General features: G+C 38.2%; 1 protein-coding gene across 1 annotated transcript; it reads left to right on the top strand.

Moving 5' to 3' along the window:
- Positions 1-4,319: 4,319 nt before the first annotated feature.
- Positions 4,320-5,086, top strand: LOC143535141 (uncharacterized). The gene is made up of 3 exons (XM_077029485.1): positions 4,320-4,540; positions 4,588-4,697; positions 4,776-5,086. Exons 1-3 carry the CDS (start codon positions 4,320-4,322, stop codon positions 5,084-5,086), a joined length of 642 nt encoding a protein of 213 aa, XP_076885600.1.
- The last annotated feature ends 13,348 nt before the right edge of the window (positions 5,087-18,434 follow it).

Here is an 18,434-nt window from a genome sequence, read left to right as displayed (position 1 = left end):
AAATTTTTATCACTCCTTTTAATATCAATCTCGTCGCCACGACATTCGGCTTTTTGAAGCAACCAATTCTCCTAATGTGATTGGTGTAAATATAAAATATCGTCAATAAGCGAAGCATTGTTTAAGTGATACATGTATAAGTAAGAATGAATGAGAGAGTAGGTTATTGGAAAGTTAGATGAGAATGAAGAATATTGTCTTCCTTCTTTAAAACTGTTACAAATCGTGCTCATAGTAACGAAAGAATAAAAATAAAATAGGTTATAAAAGATTTTTAATCATGCACACTATAACTTACACTCTATCTTACACCCTATATGCATGGTAAAATAATATTTGCATATTCTTCAAAAACCATGGCCTCATGGCCGTGAGTTTGCCAAAGCTGAAAATTTGGAGTTCAAATCCTCCATCTAATAGGAGGGTTTCACTTATTTCAAACTTGGGAGAAGGACATTAGAACTTAGGGTATTTTAAATAAATAGACAAGGCGTTGAATTATTCTTATTTTTCTTTATTTCAAACTTGTGTATTTGATGCTTTAATGAATTAATGATTATATTGTCACTTAATAGTGTCACATGTGTTTTGAGCAATTTGTACGACACGCTTGAGTGTTTCGGCTTAAGCCGGGTGTTACATTCGATACATATAAACAACTAAAACACACCACATTAAGCATTTAGAACACGTTATTTTACACGTACATCAATGCCCTCACCCGTAAAACCCATTTTAAAAGCATTCTTCTCCAAAGCATTGTAATTCAGACCGATCTCCAGCTCCATATATTTTAGGCCTGACACATCCCCGTCACTAAAGGCAATATGTATGAAGAGATGTCGTGTGTTGCTGAACTCCAACTCGGAACCAAGCGTTATGGGTTGCTTTATTTCCTTAATCGTCTATGGGTCCCAGATCGTGACAGCATATATGTGCACATTTATAATGGAAGAAGCTCACAAATTATGATATTCTATCCACCCTGGTGCGGATGAAATGAATTTCAACCTTTGAACTACGTTCTAGTGGCCCGACATAAAGAAATATATTGCCATCAATGTCGGAAACTGTCTAACATGTGCGAAGGTAAAAGCTTAACATCAAAAACCCTCTGGTATGCTCATTCAACCTTTTATTTCAGTTTGGAAGTGGGAGAACATTACAATGGATTTCGTCAAAAAAAAACTTCCAACCACTAGAAGGCAGCATGATAGTATATGGGTGATCCTTGACTGGTAGGCCAAATCCGCTCATTTGATTCCCATTCGGGAAAAAACTTCTGACCGAATAGCTCGCTCAAATCTGTGTTAATGAGATCGTTTGTCGCAATGGTATACCTTTGAGTATTATCTCTGACCGTGATGGTTGTTTCGCGTCTCATTTTTGGGAATCTCTTTAAGCCGCTTTGGGAACCCATCTCGATCTTAACACCGCTTATCATCCTCAAACAGATGGTCAGTCTGAATGAACCATTCAAATCCTTGAGGATATGTTAAGAACTTGTGTACTTGATTTTGATGGTAATTGGGATACTCACATTCCATTGGTTGAGTTGTCATAAAATAATAGTTATCATTTAAGTATCAAAATGGCTCTGTTCGAAGCGCTCTACAGTCGCAAATGTTACAAGATACCAGCGACAAACGTGCTTAAATTCGTAACAATATGTTCGTGCGAGGAGTCGCCAAAAGTATTACGCTGATAAGCGACGTAGACCCTTGAAATTCGAAGCAGGTGATCTTGTACTCCTTAAGGTTTCACCTTGGAAAGGAGTAGTCAGTTTCGGTATAAAGGGTAAACTAGCACCCCGTTTTGTTTGCCTTTTCGGGAATCGAAGATGTAGCTGTTGAAAACCTTTAGCAAGAGCTTCAAGGCATCCATCCGTGTTTCATGTGTCCCACCTTCTAAAGTGGCTAGCCAATGAAAACCTTCATATTCCTCTCGACGAGGTACATATCGATAAAACAATGCACTTCTTGAGAGACCGGTAGAAATAAAAGATTGAATGGATAAGGAAACCAAGCGTAGCCAATCTATTTGGTCAAAGGCAGTGTTTTGAAACCCGGCCCGGCCCGGCCGGTCAGACCAGGACCCGGCACCTATACCGGGTCGGGTCATGGTATTTGACCCGTTTTCTAAAAACTCTGGACGGTTTTAACGGTTCATGGTCGGACCGGACCCGGTGAACCGGTAAATCCATTTTTTTTTATTTTTTATTTTTAGTTTTTAATTGAAAAAAAATCAAAATCTATAGACTCAAACCATAAATCACGGCTTCATCTACAACTGGGTTATCATCATCACTCTTTTAAAGCATTCAATTCATCATCGATCGGATTGGTGGTAGAAGAAGCCCAGATCAAGATCTGTGAGACAAAAATGGAAAAAAAAGAAAAAGATACGAGCTATATTAATGTCGGATCTAAGGTTTCCGGTGGTTTAATTGGTTATTTGGTTGCGATCAAAATATTAGTTGTGTGTTGATGGACCAGGGAGGAGAGAGGAGGGTGGGAGAGAAGAAGACGACGGCTGCTGGTCTGCATATGTTCTCAAATTAGGGTTATTTTAATATTTATTTTGTTAAGAAATCATACAAATTTTACCTTTTAGTCCATTTTTATCTTTCCATTACATATTTAATCCTTCAAAATTTTAATAAATATTACATAGTCCATAAACATGAATTATAATATATATAAAAAATAAATATATTATTTATGATGTCATCCGGGTCAAATACTGGTCCGCCCTCCCGGGCCGGTCCGACCTTTGACCCGATAAGACGTCCGGGTCAACTTCCGGGCCGGGTCTGAAAACACTGGTCAAAGGTCGTTGGGAATATCTTTGTGGTGTTGAATTCACGTGGGAACGTGAAGACCAAATGAAGATCAAGTATCCACATCTTTTTGCCACGGAATTCTTAATTTCAGGACAAAATTTCCTAAAAGTTGGTAATACCGTGACATTCGTCTATTTTGTCGTATTGTAACCTGGCCTGTTTTAGATTTAACAAAAATTCAATCGTTTATTTATTATTTTAATTCTTCGTTATTACACGTTTATCTCATTTATGATCTGCAATCACTAAATAATAGGCGTGGTTTGTTCATTTATGTTCGTTAAGGTTGTTTGTTTAGTCCTCAATTAGTTTGGTTAGTCTTTCGTTAGTTTACTTTTACTAGTAAAGGGGTTATATCCATTATTGTTAACACAGTTAAACACAGTTAACACAGTTCAATTATATCAAAAACTTATTTCAAAAACTTTAATCAAGCTTTTTGATTCATTTTCAATTAGTATTAATCTAATAGTGCGCAATCATGACGTTTAACTACCTTGAGTAAGTTATTTAAAATAATATTTTTTTTTTTGTTATTCTATGGTATTATGCGTCTTTAAAAACTTGGACCGAAACCGAACTCAAGCAATCAAATTGGCTCGTCTTACTATATATTAACACAATCAAATTCACGGACACATATCCCTCACATCGCTATATATGAATGAGTATCTTCCTCAATAGATTTACTCTCATTAATATATAATTTACCATAAAACGATTACAATAAAGTGGCAGGCAAACGGGCAACAAGTTGCGCCGCAACCCCTTTTTGAATAGCAAACCCAATCCTGCAATCGAATTCAATCATTGGCCCTAGCTTGGAACTCGAACTCATCGAACACCGTTAATTCGGCCTTAATCAAGTATGTACTTTTGTGTTTCTAGATCGTTTTTACATGCATGTACGGAAAGGTGAGATTCTTAACAATGTAACCGCTTGAAATGGGTTAAACCGGTTTCCTTCGCCGGCTAATTTCAAGATTGAAGCTTTCTTCGGATACGTTTCTAACCACCCCTGCATGACCACAATAGTTGAGGTAATAATATATATGAGAATTCTGTGTTATAAAACACAGTTACCCTCGCACGAATGACACATGTCTATCTCTTTTTCGTAAAAAAATAACTAAGATCAACTATAGCGATTAAACACGCAACCCACTAATAATTGTTCATACTAGTTTGCAATTATTAATATCAATAGGCCTTCTTATTTTTTATTTAAATGAATAATAATTGGTTCACTTAGATGTAATGCTATTTGTCTTATTTCAAACTATCTTGTGTACTTGTGAATTTACGAAATGAAATAAATAAATATATTGACACCATTAATACTTTTACGAGCTTATGAGTGATATGTACATTACACCCATGTATATTCCGCTTAAAGCCGTGGTGTTACAGGAAGTTGTCTAATTGTCCAACTACATGGCAAGGTCAATACACATGTGGTGATCAGAAAGTACCAATGATGAGTCTTCAAGCGATTGCTTCATATGACCTTTGGGTTTGGTCGGCCTACTTTGGCATCCTCGGTTCCAACAACAACATAAACGTTTTGGAGGCGTCGCCCGTGGTAGAGGATTACATCTCCGCTACCATACCAATCGCATCGTTATGGGCTAACGATAAGCACTACCCACACAGATACTATTTGGGTTTACATTTCCGCTGCCGTACCAGTCGCCCGTGGTAGATGATTTTATCTAGAATATTCGATTATTTTAAAAAACCTGTAGTGACCCGATAGATGAGAATAAATGGTATCTTAAGAAAGTACAAGAGTCATTGCGAAATGACATTGAGAGGTGTTTTGGGGTTCTTCGTCAACGTTGGCATTATGTGAAAAGTTTGTTTCGTGTATGAACATTGGAAAAAATGAGAGATGCTATGTATACGTATATCATATTGCTTAATATGATTATAGAAGACGAATGGAGAGCAATATGTCAACATTTTATACCGTGGAATGTCCAACAACAAACTAAAGCAACTATGGAGGAGAGGGTACAAAATGCGTACGAAATGCGTTCAAGTGAGATAAATAATTCGCTTATGGCGGATTTGGTCCAACATGCTTGGTCGGTTCGGCCAATTAGAGACGAAGGTGAAAACGTATTAAGGGGAGATGATGATGAAAGAGACAAGGAAAGTGAAGACGAGTTCGAGGGAGACGAAGAAAGTGAAGATGAGTTTGAGGGACAAGACGAAGACGCGTTATTTGATGTTGGCTTTTAATTTAATGTAAATTTTAGTTATTTAATATTGAAATGTTACTTGTATTTTTTTAAATAAAAAATAAAAAAATAATTAGATAATGATTGGAAGTAGCTTCATCCATTACATCTCTTTTTGCAAAATAAATAAATAACCCGCTATGATGACGTGGCACCACATGACGTTAATCACGACTACATCCGCCACACACGGTCTTAGTGAAAACTATACTCTTTCCAATTCAAGGTGGTTGAAACCCTATAAGCCGGAGTTGACTCACCGCGTTCAATTGTTTATATAATTTGTTCAGTGTATTTCAACATGGTATATTTTTTAGAACTCAAACGGAAAACTAAATGAATATAAGGCCTCTAAATTGAAATAATACAACTTATATTGAACGGAACTACGTTCTAATTTTATGACATTAGGCCTCTAAATTGAAATAATACAACTTATATTTATTTTTTAAGTTGTTTTTATTATACCGATAATAAGTGGGATCATTTAAGGTGTGCCGGTGGATCTAGCGATTCATTGGCAGCTACGGTAACCGGTTTAGACTCTAGAAGATCCACACATTCAAGCATATCCCGTACATACTTGGACTGACTTACTTAAGAAACGACCATTAGTAGTGTGTGTAACCTCCGGTCCGAGAAAATAGTTTCCTATAGTTAGTACCAAATACAATCATATACATGTATGTCAAATGAAATAAACACAGTAACCAGAAATATAATACACATAAATTGCATATAACATCAAAATGAGAAGTAGAAGTAAAACACACATGTCGTGCATTTTGAATCATTATATACCTTGACATATCCATATGAAAGACCATGAATTCTAAGGGTGCCCCAAATGAAGACGCCACTCGTCGATATAGGCCATTTTATCTTGATCCATGCTCGGTGCATGCTTTTCAAGTTTTTCTATTGTCTTGGTTGTCTGTCCAAGAAGGTCGATTGCAGCCGCAACACTAGCCTCTCGTTTTTCTATTGCACTTTCATGGCATCTCATTGTTATGGCGTGTGGTATGTTGGTGAGGCAAGCCGCTAACATGTCTGCAACCATGCCAGTTAGTCGTGTAAACAACTCGTCTTCAATAATGGCTACATCATTGCTTTCGTAAGTATGCATGATTATTTTTGCAATACGATACATTGAATTGGCAGCTACTACCTTTGGAGGAAGGTTCTCCTTCTCCACAATTTCTCCATTAGTAGTTGTGTTAAATTCAATCACAATTCCTTCTGCTATATTAGCAAATGATTCAACAATCTCTCTCGGTGTTTTTCCTTCATAAGCATTTCTATCCAAAGTGGTATCCAACCACTTATAGTTCTCTTCAACCTCACGCCACAATGCAGCGGTTGCCTTTCGAATATTCACATACACAGGTTCCCTATTTAGACTTTTCTCCACTAGATGAGTGCACAAAAGACCCTCACCAACACTTTTGAACATGTTATTTACTTTGTCCCTGTGGATATTGTAGGTCCTGAAACCGGATCAAACAACAAAACTAACTAAGTACTAGTTGTTCTTGGATCAACCTCACAACTAGTTGGCGGAAACAACTAGTCAGACCGAGATCTCGGATCTTGTGTGTGTGTAAGGGAGGCCGAAACTTGAAGGTGGGGTGAAGGGTTAGAGAGAATACTTGGATTAAATAAAATGCAAGGGTTTTTGTGGTGTATACCATACAAACACAATATAAGGTGTGTATTGTCATACACCCATCTCATTAACAAATGCCCAATGGGCTTCAAGTACAAGAGGCCTCGGGCCCAAAACTTACAAACGCAAATGAAACATAAACGTAAGCTAACTATTACAAATACGAAATACTTAAATAAACAAAACCGGGCCTTACAATCTCCCTCTAGTCTTTTGGTATTTGTCTTATTTCCTTCTCACCACTCATATTCGGACTCATAGTCAAATACACCATCTGGATCGTCTTCAAAAGGTTGCTTTTCAACAAGTAATCTAACAAACTTGCTGAATTTTCCAACGATGGCATCCGTGTTGTCATGACGGACATCTTCGACTGTGCATAGAGGCAACTCAATTAGCTTCCTGAGGTCGCGGAGTCCAAATCCAGTCAATTCGTGCTCATCAAAGAACGTGAGCTCGTGACTGCGAGTGCAATGAATGATGACATCATCGACTTTGTTGTTGACTTTAACCTTGCTTGCATGTTTCCCAATATGCTCATGCTGTAGTATTTGATTCCTCTTCTTGACCGACTTCTAGCAGGATCAATAACAGGAGCGATAACATGCTTGTCAACGGTTGGTTCAACATTCTTCCCAATTGGTGATGTGTCGGGTTCGAGAGAATAGTTGATGCCATCATCATCATCTTTATTTTCTTCACCGGCTTTCTGAACTGAAGGAACGGTACCTGCAAAAGAACAAACGTTAAGTAAAAAAGGCAAGCTCGACCTCCACCGCAGCTTCCGTTTCCTTCGTTTTCTTAGCCTCTTTTGACGGCCCAACATCAGCCGTCTTATTTTCAGTGGCATCTCCACTACCACTATCACTTCCACTACCACCACCATTTCATCATCGTTTCCACCATCATGAGGTTAATCATAACTATCGTGCCCGTGATCATCATCCTCATCATCTTTCCTTTCATCCCCATCCTCATCCTCGTCATCACCGTCGTCACCACCACCTTGTTGCAATAAAGGGACTTGATTAATAAAAGTTATTTACAAAATAGCTCTAAGACTAGAAAATTTTCTAAGTATAAAGTATTCTAATGGATAAAAAAATGTCTAAGTATAAAGTATTCTAATAAGATGAATTTAAAAAAAAAAAATCCAAGTTAAAAGTATTCTATTCAAAATGTTTGAATACAACTCCTTTGAGTACAAATTACTTATCATTTTGAAGATCATTATATTTGTAAGCAAATGAATTAGATTACTTTGAACTTAGAGTTTTCACAAGTCCATTTGAATATTTAGATTTCTTTTTACTTAAATAAACTCACATAAACCCATACACATTCCAATGAAATAGACTACATTATACTTGGCCAATTTTCACAAGATCTTTATACTTGGCCAATTTTCACATGTTCTCCAATTATACTCAACCGAAAAACACATCTTGATCTAACTCGAATACACTATCCACAAAACACATTTTAAGATCAATCTCAAGACTAATTTATCACTTCATCACCAAAAGTAATCAAAAACCACAAAGTGATCGAAAATCATGACGGTTATCGACTAAGACCCAAGTAAATGAAAATCCATTTGTAATCAATCAAGATCTAAATTAAACAAAAATCAGTTTGTAATCGAACAAACACATTTAAGACCCAAGAAATCGGTTACAATTGTAAATCGGTTACAATTGTAAATCGATTACAATGTAAGTCGATTACAATTGTAACTCGATTACAATTGTAACTCGATTACATTTCAAGACTCAACTCGCTTACAAATCAGCTCAACTCGATTACAAATGGAAAAGCCAGAACTCGATTACAATTGAAAAAGAGAATTCGATTACAATGTTAAAAACTTGAACTCGGTTACAATATAACTCGGTTACATTGTAATCGAATCACAATGCACAAAGAGAACAGACTCGATTACAGTTTTAATGAAAAGAACTCGATTACAATTTTAATGAAAAGAACTCGATTACAATTAAAAAAAACAGAACTCAAACTGTAACTCGATCACAACAAAATTGAACAAACTCGATTACAACAAAATAACAACTTAGAAACGACTCAGACTCGATTACGAACAAAAAGAAAACAGACTCGATTACATAAACAAAAATCGATTACACTTGGAGTCGATAACACAGGAACTCGATTACATTCTCAAACCCAATGACTCGATTACAATTTGAAATTAGAACTCGATTACAATATAAATCAGTAACTCGATTACAATATTATGAAATCGATTACAATTGTAATCGAATTCATTTGTATTCCATTTCAATAGTAATTAACTGCGCAGACAGATGTAATCGACTCCCAACATGAACATCCAAACACAATTAATTTGCCAACATAATCTGAACAAGCCGCCGTCACTGTTCATGGCCAAGAACAAACGAAAACAGACTTTGAAAAATTATAAAGACCTACCAGAGGAAAGTTTTCCATTGATATGACGATTAAATGTGAACAATTTTGCAGATCTGTGATTGTGTTTTGAATTTTGAAAACCCGATTTAGGGTTTTGAACAAAGGGGGCGGCTGTGGTTAAGGAAGAAGAGAGAGAGGTAAGAGGTGGATAGGGTTTTGAAAAATGAATGATATTTTGTGAAGAGCTGTTTATAGTGTCAATCCATCTCGCCAAAAGGTCAAACTATTCTGAGTTTTTAAACAAATTTTCACACCCGACCCCGATCTCTGAAAATGTGTTCATCAAAAAAATGTTTACCCACCGAATCCAAACACATCTAATATATACACGATATAATTTTGTCGGGTCTAGACTTAACAAACTTTGTATGGACGACCTCGTTGTAACTTAAAACCTGATTTCATAAAACCTTTTAAACTAAACTTGAAGATAAATAAAGTTAAAAAAGTTTCATACATAATTTAAAATAAGTTTAACGAAAAATAAGATTTAAAGTTTAAGGATTTACAAAATGGTAGAATAAGAACTTAACCTAAATTAAGAGTTAAAACCAAAACAATAAAGTAGTGAAAATAACGTTAAATGAAAAATAAATAAGATAAAGTCAAAAAATAAAAAGTTAAAGTTAAAATAAAATAAGATAAAATAAAATTAAAAGTAATACAACTTAAACTAATGTTAATATGTAAACAAAAATTAAAAATAAAAACTTGAAGGAAAACTAAAATTTTAAAGTTTAAAAAAATTTATATGATATTAATTATATTAATTAATTTACAAAATCAGCTATTTATACTTGTTTTTGTTTTTGATGAGAAATATCATGACATGGAATCATATTGTCTATGGTGTCCTAGATCACATTTCTATTTGGATATTATTATGCCAAGAACCCAAAGTCGATTGTAGATATATTGGTCCACTTTAAACTTAACAAGTATTTTAATTTCACCGTGATACGTTAAGCTATAATTAGGCACAATACTTGTGTGGTCCCTTGTTAATCCAACATGTTACAAACTCCATCATACTTCGGGCATACTTTGTGTTCATCAGTATCACCCCGAATTGACTCCGACCCCCTAATGATTGATCAAAACATTTTGAGCTTTTATAGACTTTTTGCAAACTTTTCTTTCGAACAATATGTAAAGGTTGAACCATGGACTTACTAGCCTTGTTGACTTATGGCTTCATATAAAGTGTTTAGGACTTACTTGTTTGCCCCATGTTATGTGGTTCTAGTATACTCCTTTTTGTTTGATAAAATTATCAACAATTTTGTTGTTGATTTTTGAACACTTTTTGAGCATTTTGCAGTTTTTCTGCTTTTCAATAATTTTTGACATTTTTCAACATCTGAAGTTAAAGCAAGAAATACTTTTCATTGTGACCAATCACTAACGGGCTCGTGTATGACTGACTATTTTGATTTTTGCCTTCATCAATATGACTTATTTGGAGTCGGCAACCGCTTCATAAGAGTGTAACCGTCAGCATAGGCAGATATTTAAGTTTATGTCACTTTGATATTTACTCATTTGTCAAGCCTAGCTACACATAAAGCAATGATCTTGTTGGCTTTTGATCTACTCTTTTCATGTGCTAGGTTCACCTAAGACAATTTCTTATCATCTTCCAAAGGTCGGATCGATTTCTCAAATTTTCTAATATTTTAATATTATCCGACTTCCTCTAAACAGGAGCTCCCTCTAAGCGAGAGATTATACTTTTAAGGCTTTTTGAGGTTTTCTTAATAAAAATAAATAATATAAAATATTTTTGGAAGTCAAGTGACTTGATTTTTGTTTTTCTTAACAAAAGTAAAATCTTTTTGGTGAGTTAAAACTCATTTTCTCCCTCTAAAATTGTGACATATTTAAAAAATATTTAGAAATTTTATATACAAAAAGATAAAATAAAGAAGAAAAAATAAAATTAAAATGAAATTCAAAACAAAAAGATTTAAAAATAAAACAAAATAAAACAAAGTTTAAAATGAAAAAGTTTTAAAACTTAGAACAAAAGAAAAGTTAAGCTAGAAAAATTAAAATAAAATAATTTTTTTAATGCAAATAAATAAAAGAAAGATAAACAAAATAGAATTAAAATAATTTTGAGATTAAAATTAAGTAAAAATAAGATAAAAGTAAAAATAAAGTAAACTAAGACAAAATAAACTGAAAATAAACTAGTTTTAAAAACTTAAGGCTGTTTAAACGAAATCATGCCAAGTGACTCAACGAGAAACAAAAATCGGGCACGATCAAAAGCTTTGGTAAATTGGTCGGCAAAGTTGTAATCAGTTTTGACCTGTTCTACTGTGACAAGCTTTCGGTCATAACAATCACGAATAAAGTGAATTCGGATGTCAATGTGCTTTGTCTTTGAGTGCTGGACCGGGTTTTTCACAATACACACAGCCTCATCATTGTCACACTTAATCGGGGTGTTAAAGAAATTCAAACTGTAATCCAACAGCTGATGTTGGATCCAAATGACTTGAGAACAGCAAGCGGAGGCAGCAATGTATTCCGCTTCAGCAATGGAGGTGTACATGGTGACTTGTTTCTTGCATTGCCAGGAAATCAATCTGTCACCCAGGAACTGACATCCACCCGATGTTGACTTTCGATCCAGATTGCATCACGCATAATCATTGTCGGTGTAAGCGTGAAGTACCAAAGGAGAGTCTCTGGGATACCAAAGACCTAAGCAAGGCTTTTCTTTGAGGTACCGAAAGATACGCTTAACAGCAATTAAGTGGGACTCTTTTGGATTACTCTGATATCTGGCACACTGACAGACAGGGAACATGATGTCCGGTCTGCTGGTAGTGAGATACATCAGGGAGCCGATCATGGATCTATAAAGATGTTGATCAACAGGAGTCCTGATGGATCTGGAGCAAGCACAGGTCGGGTAGCGATCGGAGTTAGAAAGGGAGATGAGTCTTTGAACCCAAATTTTTGAACAATGTCCCGAACATATTTCTCTTGATGAATCAATATGCCATCATCCTTTTGTTCAACCTGAAGACCCAAGAAGAAACTCATTTCTCCCAACGAACTCATCTCAAACCGATTCTGCATAACCTCGGCGAACTCTCTACACAGTTTATCAAAAGTAGATCCAAAGATAATGTCATCAACATAGACTTGGACAAGGATCTGATCGTCCCTTACCTTCTTGATGAAGAGTGTTTGATCGATAACACCCCTTCTGTAGCCATTCTTAAGCAAGTGGTTTGCTAATGTTGCATACCATGCACGAGGTGCTTGGTGCAGGCCATATAGAGCTTTGTCAAGACGATAAACATGGTCAGGATGATCAGGATCCTCAAAACCTGGTGGTTGTTTCACATATATCTCTTCTTTGACCTTTCCATACAAGAATGCAGTCTTTACGTCCATCTGATAGACCTTGAAATTCATGTACGAGGCATAGGCTATAAATAGACGGATCGCTTCCAACCTAGCCACCGGTGCATAAGTTTCATCATAATCAAGGCCTTCACGCTGAGAGAAACCTTGAACTACCAGTCTTGCCTTGTTTCTTATAATAACCCCTTTATCATCCTTCTTGTTTCTAAACACCCACTTGGTACCAATCGGTTTCTTGTTTGCAGGCATCTTGACCAATCTCCAAACTTGAAGCTTCTTAAATTGTAACAATTCTTCCTGCATTGCTTCAACCCACGAGTTTTCCCTTAAGGCCATCCTGTAGTCCTTTGGTTCAACCTGTGAAATAAAACAAGCAAACAAACATCTGTTAATTGTACCGGATTTGCTACTGGTTTGGATGCCGGCAGATGGAGAACCGATGATGTTCTCAGAAGGATGACGTCTGTGAATGAGTGTCTGAGGTGTAACACCCCGACCAAAGGCGGATTATACATCGGGGCGCCACATATTGCTTCATTACTCGCGACACTATTGGTGTCAATATTTATTAATACACATTTTATCGCGCACGCGCAGCGGGGAAAATAAAGAACATAAATCAAACATAAATCAATATATTATAAATTATAACATTCAAACAACATGAACTTGTCTTGATACATTTTAATTCTAGGTCCAAAAGTAAAAACGTCCTACGTGTCCACAAGCTCCAAAACAGCTACTGCAAACCTGAACATGTGTTAAAATAAACGTCAAACACTTGCGTGTTGGTGAGAAATCAAGTTTAATAGATAATCATAGATAATCATAGTAAATCTGCGCGCAACACGTGTATGTCTAGAGTTTAACAAGGGTGTAATCAGATTGTGATCAAGCCTAAGATAGTTCATAGATCATAGTTCAATCCATGCTCCCAATTGAGCATAAAAACGAGAAAACATCTGTGCAAGTGTAAACAAAGAAAACCGTAAACGATAGGTCTCCCGTGTTCAACTAATGGTACCAACGGAACTGCGGAATAGGCCGAACAAAGCGGTTAATGATACACACATACAAATAAACAGCCAAGTAAACGTCCTCAACACATGGGATACTGCGCGACTAAAGTTCATAAACAAGTTTAAGACTCAAGTTTTGTATGAACACATGAACATCCCAAAGCATTTAAAATAAAAAGGGATTAGATACGAGATAACTCACATGATAAACGATGCGGTGATAGATAAAGCAAGAACCAACTTTAAACAAGCACAAGTTAACCTATAAATAAGATTATTGTTTTAATGATTTGTTTTAAGTCTTGATTATAAGTTAGCATAATTAATAAGTAAATTATAATATATATTACCGGAAAAGCAGGAAGAACAAGGAGGAAGACGGAGGCAGAGAGGAAGACGGCAGAGAGAGCAAGGAGCAAGAGAGCAGGAGAGATTAAGTGTTTTGTGTGTGATGTGTTATGAAATTACTACTATTATTTATAGAAAAACCCTAGGAGACATAATCCCTAGAAAAGGGGAAAAGATCTTAAAAAAGCAAAAGATATCAAAAAGCATAAGAATCCAAAAGCAAAAGATATGGCAGCTGCAGGGGCAAGATAAAGCTGTCAGGGAAACAGTAACAGGCATGGGCGGTTCAGATAAAGGTACTGGTCAAGCATGGCAAAAGCAGATCTCAAAAGATAATGTCAGTCACTTTTTCTACCAACCAATGGGGGTTGGTACGCATGCTGCGCCGAAAGTAACTATTCAGACATTAGATAGGTTAGGTCAACAGCACAGAAGATAAGACAACACAAAAGCAAACGGCTAGATTTAAACAGAAGATACAAGGGTTAAGCGCGGGAAGGCTGAGTGCGCGAGCGCGAAGGCTGGCACAACAATCCTTAGCGCACTGCGGGAAGAATCACAAATCCTTAGCGTGCTGCGTGAAGAACAAGAATTCTAAGCGCATCGCGGGAAGAACATACATTCTTAGCGCATTGCGGGAAGAACATGCATTCTTAGCGCGCTGCGAGAAGAGTTCTCTTCACGCATCGCAGGAACAAGATGTCTTCACGCAGGCTTCCATGTAAGGAGTCTGGCGCGTGGAGCTGCAGACATCCTTAGGCGGGAAGAACCAAAGGACAAGCAAAGAGAAGAGGGAAACAAAGCGTAAGGGTGGGACGGCGACAAGAGGGAAAAGGTGGAAAGAGAGAAGGAAGAGGGACGGGACGGCGGAAAGAAAGAGAGAGAAAGAGGCGGGGAGGAAAAAAATATATATTATTATTAAAAGTAAAATATAAGTATAAATATTAAATAATAAAAGAGAGATCGGGTCAGAGAAACGGGTACCTGGGTCGGGTCGGATCGGGGCAGATGTCACAGTCTCCCCTACTTTAAGAAATTTCGTCCCGAAATTTATCTCGAAGTAGGTTGCGCAGAGAACAGGTGCGGGTACTTGATCTTCATTTGATCTTCCCTTTCCCATGTAAACTCGGCTCCGCGCTTGGACTCCCAGCGAACTTTCACGATAGGGATACGACTGCGCTTGGTTTGCTTAACCTCGCGATCCATAATCTCAACAGGCTTCTCAATGAAATGCATGGATTCATCAACTTGAACTTCATCAAGTGGAATGTGAAGGTTCTCGTCAGCTAAACACTTCTTGAGATTGGAAACATGGAACGTTGGATGCACATTACTGAGCGCGAGCGGCAGGTCAAGTCTGTAGGCAACTTTTCCCACACGCGCGAGAATCTTGAATGGACCAACATAACGAGGAGCAAGCTTACCCTTCTTCCCAAAGCGGACAACACCTTTCCAAGGCGACACTTTGAGGAGAACAAGATCACCAACTTGAAATTCGAGAGGCTTTCGCCTACGATCTGCGTAACTCTTCTGTCGGCTTCTGGCAGTCAGCAAATGATCACGGATCTTGGCGATTTTATCGGTTGTCTCTTGAACAAGTTCGGGTCCTGTGATTTGAGTTTCACCCACTTCGCTCCAACAAATCGGGGAGCGGCATTTACGACCGTAAAGTGCTTCAAATGGGGCCATACCAATACTGGAATGATAGCTGTTATTATAAGAAAACTCGATCAAAGGCAGGTGTGAATCCCAATTACCTCCAAAATCAAGAACACAAGATCGGAGCATATCCTCAAGAGTTTGAATAGTTCGCTCAGACTGACCGTCAGTCTGAGGATGATATGCCGTACTCATGTCCAAGCGAGTTCCTAGCGCAGATTGGAGAGATTTCCAAAAGCGAGATATAAAACGGCCATCGCGATCGGATATGATGCTCAAAGGAGTACCATGGCGGCAGACGATTTCCTTGACATAAAGCTGCGCGAGATGCTCAACACGGTAGTTTTCACGAATGGGCAGAAAGTGAGCAGATTTAGTCAATCGATCCACTATTACCCAAATGCTATCATGTTTGCTTGCTGTCAAAGGTAACTTGGTAATAAAGTCCATCGCTATACCTTCCCATTTCCACGTAGGAATTTCTGGTTGTTCGAGCAAACCAGATGGGCGTTGGTGTTCAGCTTTCACTTTAGAACAAGTCAGACATCTAGCTACGAACACAGCAATATCCTTCTTCATACCGGGCCACCAATAAGTTATGCGCAAATCCTTGTACATCTTATCAGCGCCGGGGTGAATAGAATATCGAGATTTGTGCGCTTCACTCAGGATATCAGCGCGAAGATTCTCATCACAAGGGATCCAGATGCGATTGAGATAGCAGAGAATTCCACTCAGATTAGGGACAAAGAGTGCTTCCGCGCCACACGCTAACTCGGTGCGAAGGTTACCATTACTGATGGATGCGCGCTGCGCGTCACGAATACGCGATTCAAGGTTGCTTTGAATCGGCGCGAAGTGAAGCTGGGTGCGCGGCAAGATACAGTTAAGTTGGCAGGGTTTTCGGCTGAGCGCATCGGCTACCACATTAGCCTTACCAGGATGATACCGGATCTCACAATCGTAATCGCTGATGAGTTCGTTCCATCGGCGTTGCCTCATGTTAAGTTCCTTTTGATCAAAGATATGCTGAAGGCTTTTATGGTCAGTGTAGAGGATACACTTAGTACCATAAAGGTAGTGTCTCCAGATCTTCAAGGCAAAAACAACTGCACCAAGCTCGAGGTCGTGAGTTGTATAATTCTTTTCATGAACCTTAAGTTGCCTTGATGCGTAAGCGATAACCTTGCCTCGTTGCATAAGAACACAACCGAGACCTTGGTTGGATGCATCGCAATACACGACAAAATCATCATTACCCTCAGGTAGCGCAAGAACAGGAGCTTCACACAACAAACGCTTGAGCGTTAGAAAGGCTTCTTCTTGCTTCGAGCCCCAAATATACGGTTTACCTTTGTGCGTCAGAGCTGTTAAAGGCAAAGCGATCTTTGAGAAGTTCGAAATGAAACGCCGGTAATAACCAGCTAAGCCCAGAAAGGAACGGATCTCAGAAGGAGAGGATGGCGTAATCCAGTTCTTGATTGCTTCAATCTTGGATGGGTCGACATGAATACCCATCTTGTCTACAACATGACCAAGAAACTGTACTTCATCAGACCAAAATTCACACTTGGAAAGTTTAGCATAGAGTTGCTCGGCTCTAAGCTTTTGCAATACCAATCGGAGATGTTGCTCATGCTCGGCCTTGGTCTTAGAATACACCAGAACATCATCGATAAACACAATCACGAATTTATCCAAGAAAGGCCTACACACCCGATTCATTAGATCCATGAAAACGGCGGGTGCGTTGGTTAAACCGAAGGACATGACCAAGAATTCAAAATGGCCATAACGAGTACGAAAAGCAGTCTTCGGAACATCTTCATCGCGGATGCGCAACTGGTGATAACCAGAACGGAGATCGATCTTCGAGAAACAGGAGGCACCTTGGAGTTGATCAAAGAGGTCGTCAATACGCGGTAAGGGATACCGGTTCTTAATGGTGAGTTTGTTCAACTCGCGGTAATCTATACACATGCGAAACGATCCATCTTTCTTTTTAACGAACAACACCGGAGCACCCCAGGGCGAAGAGCTAGGGCGAATGAATCCTTTAGCAGTCAACTCTTGAAGTTGGCTGGCCAATTCTTGCATCTCAGCGGGTGCAAGACGGTAAGGAGATTTAGCAACGGGGGAAGCACCAGGGACAAGATCAACACGAAACTCGACTTCACGAGCGGGAGGGATACCAGGAAGATCATCAGGAAAAACTTCAGGAAAATCACGCACAACAGGGATATCGCGAAGCTTCTTTCCTTCATCGGGTTTAACCACATGGGCTAGAAATGCAATACACTTCTTCCGCATGAGTCTTTGGGCTTCGGCGCAAGACATAAGCTTAAGACCACTGGAGGGTTTTTCGCCGTAGATATGAAGATCACCATTTTCTCGAGGTATGCGAATCAATTTCTTGGCGCAAATAACTTCGGCGCGATTCTTCGAGAGCCAGTCCATACCAATGATAACATCAAAGCTTCCAAGAGGCATAGGGATGAGGTCGATCAGAAAATCGTTTTCGTTAAGGTTAAGCGTGCAATCTTTAATTACCGAGTTTATTAAAACAGTTTCGCCATTAGCCAATTCAACTGAAAAATCTTCTTTTAAGTCATCGCGCGGTCGCGCAAGCTTCTGCTCGAAGGCGCGAGAGATAAAACTTCGATCGGCGCCAGTATCAAAAAGCATAGATGCATAAAATCCGTTAAGCAAAAATGTACCATTAACTACGTCGTTATTCGCTTGCGCTTGGTGCGCGGTTATGTTAAAAGCTCGGCCACGCGTCACTTGGTTCGAAATTTGGTTCACCGGATTCGCTTGAGTAA

Source organism: Bidens hawaiensis, unplaced genomic scaffold (assembly GCF_021521415.1).
Source record: "Bidens hawaiensis isolate Kalapana, Puna unplaced genomic scaffold, B.hawaiensis_p1.1 tig00010387_1, whole genome shotgun sequence".
Taxonomy (NCBI): domain Eukaryota; kingdom Viridiplantae; phylum Streptophyta; class Magnoliopsida; order Asterales; family Asteraceae; genus Bidens; species Bidens hawaiensis.
This window is presented reverse-complemented; position numbering and strand designations above follow the sequence as displayed.

What these genes read in the sequence shown, in the direction of transcription:
- LOC143535141 (XM_077029485.1), top strand. Translation starts at nt 4,320, where the DNA reads ATGAGTCTTCAAGCGATTGCTTCATATGACCTTTGGGTTTGGTCGGCC. An exon ending in TGCCGTACCAGTCGCCCGTG is followed by an intron (nt 4,541 to 4,587) that starts GTAGATGATTTT and finishes AAAAACCTGTAG; the next exon opens with TGACCCGATAGATGAGAATA. An exon ending in ACGTTGGCATTATGTGAAAA is followed by an intron (nt 4,698 to 4,775) that starts GTTTGTTTCGTG and finishes ATATGATTATAG; the next exon opens with AAGACGAATGGAGAGCAATA.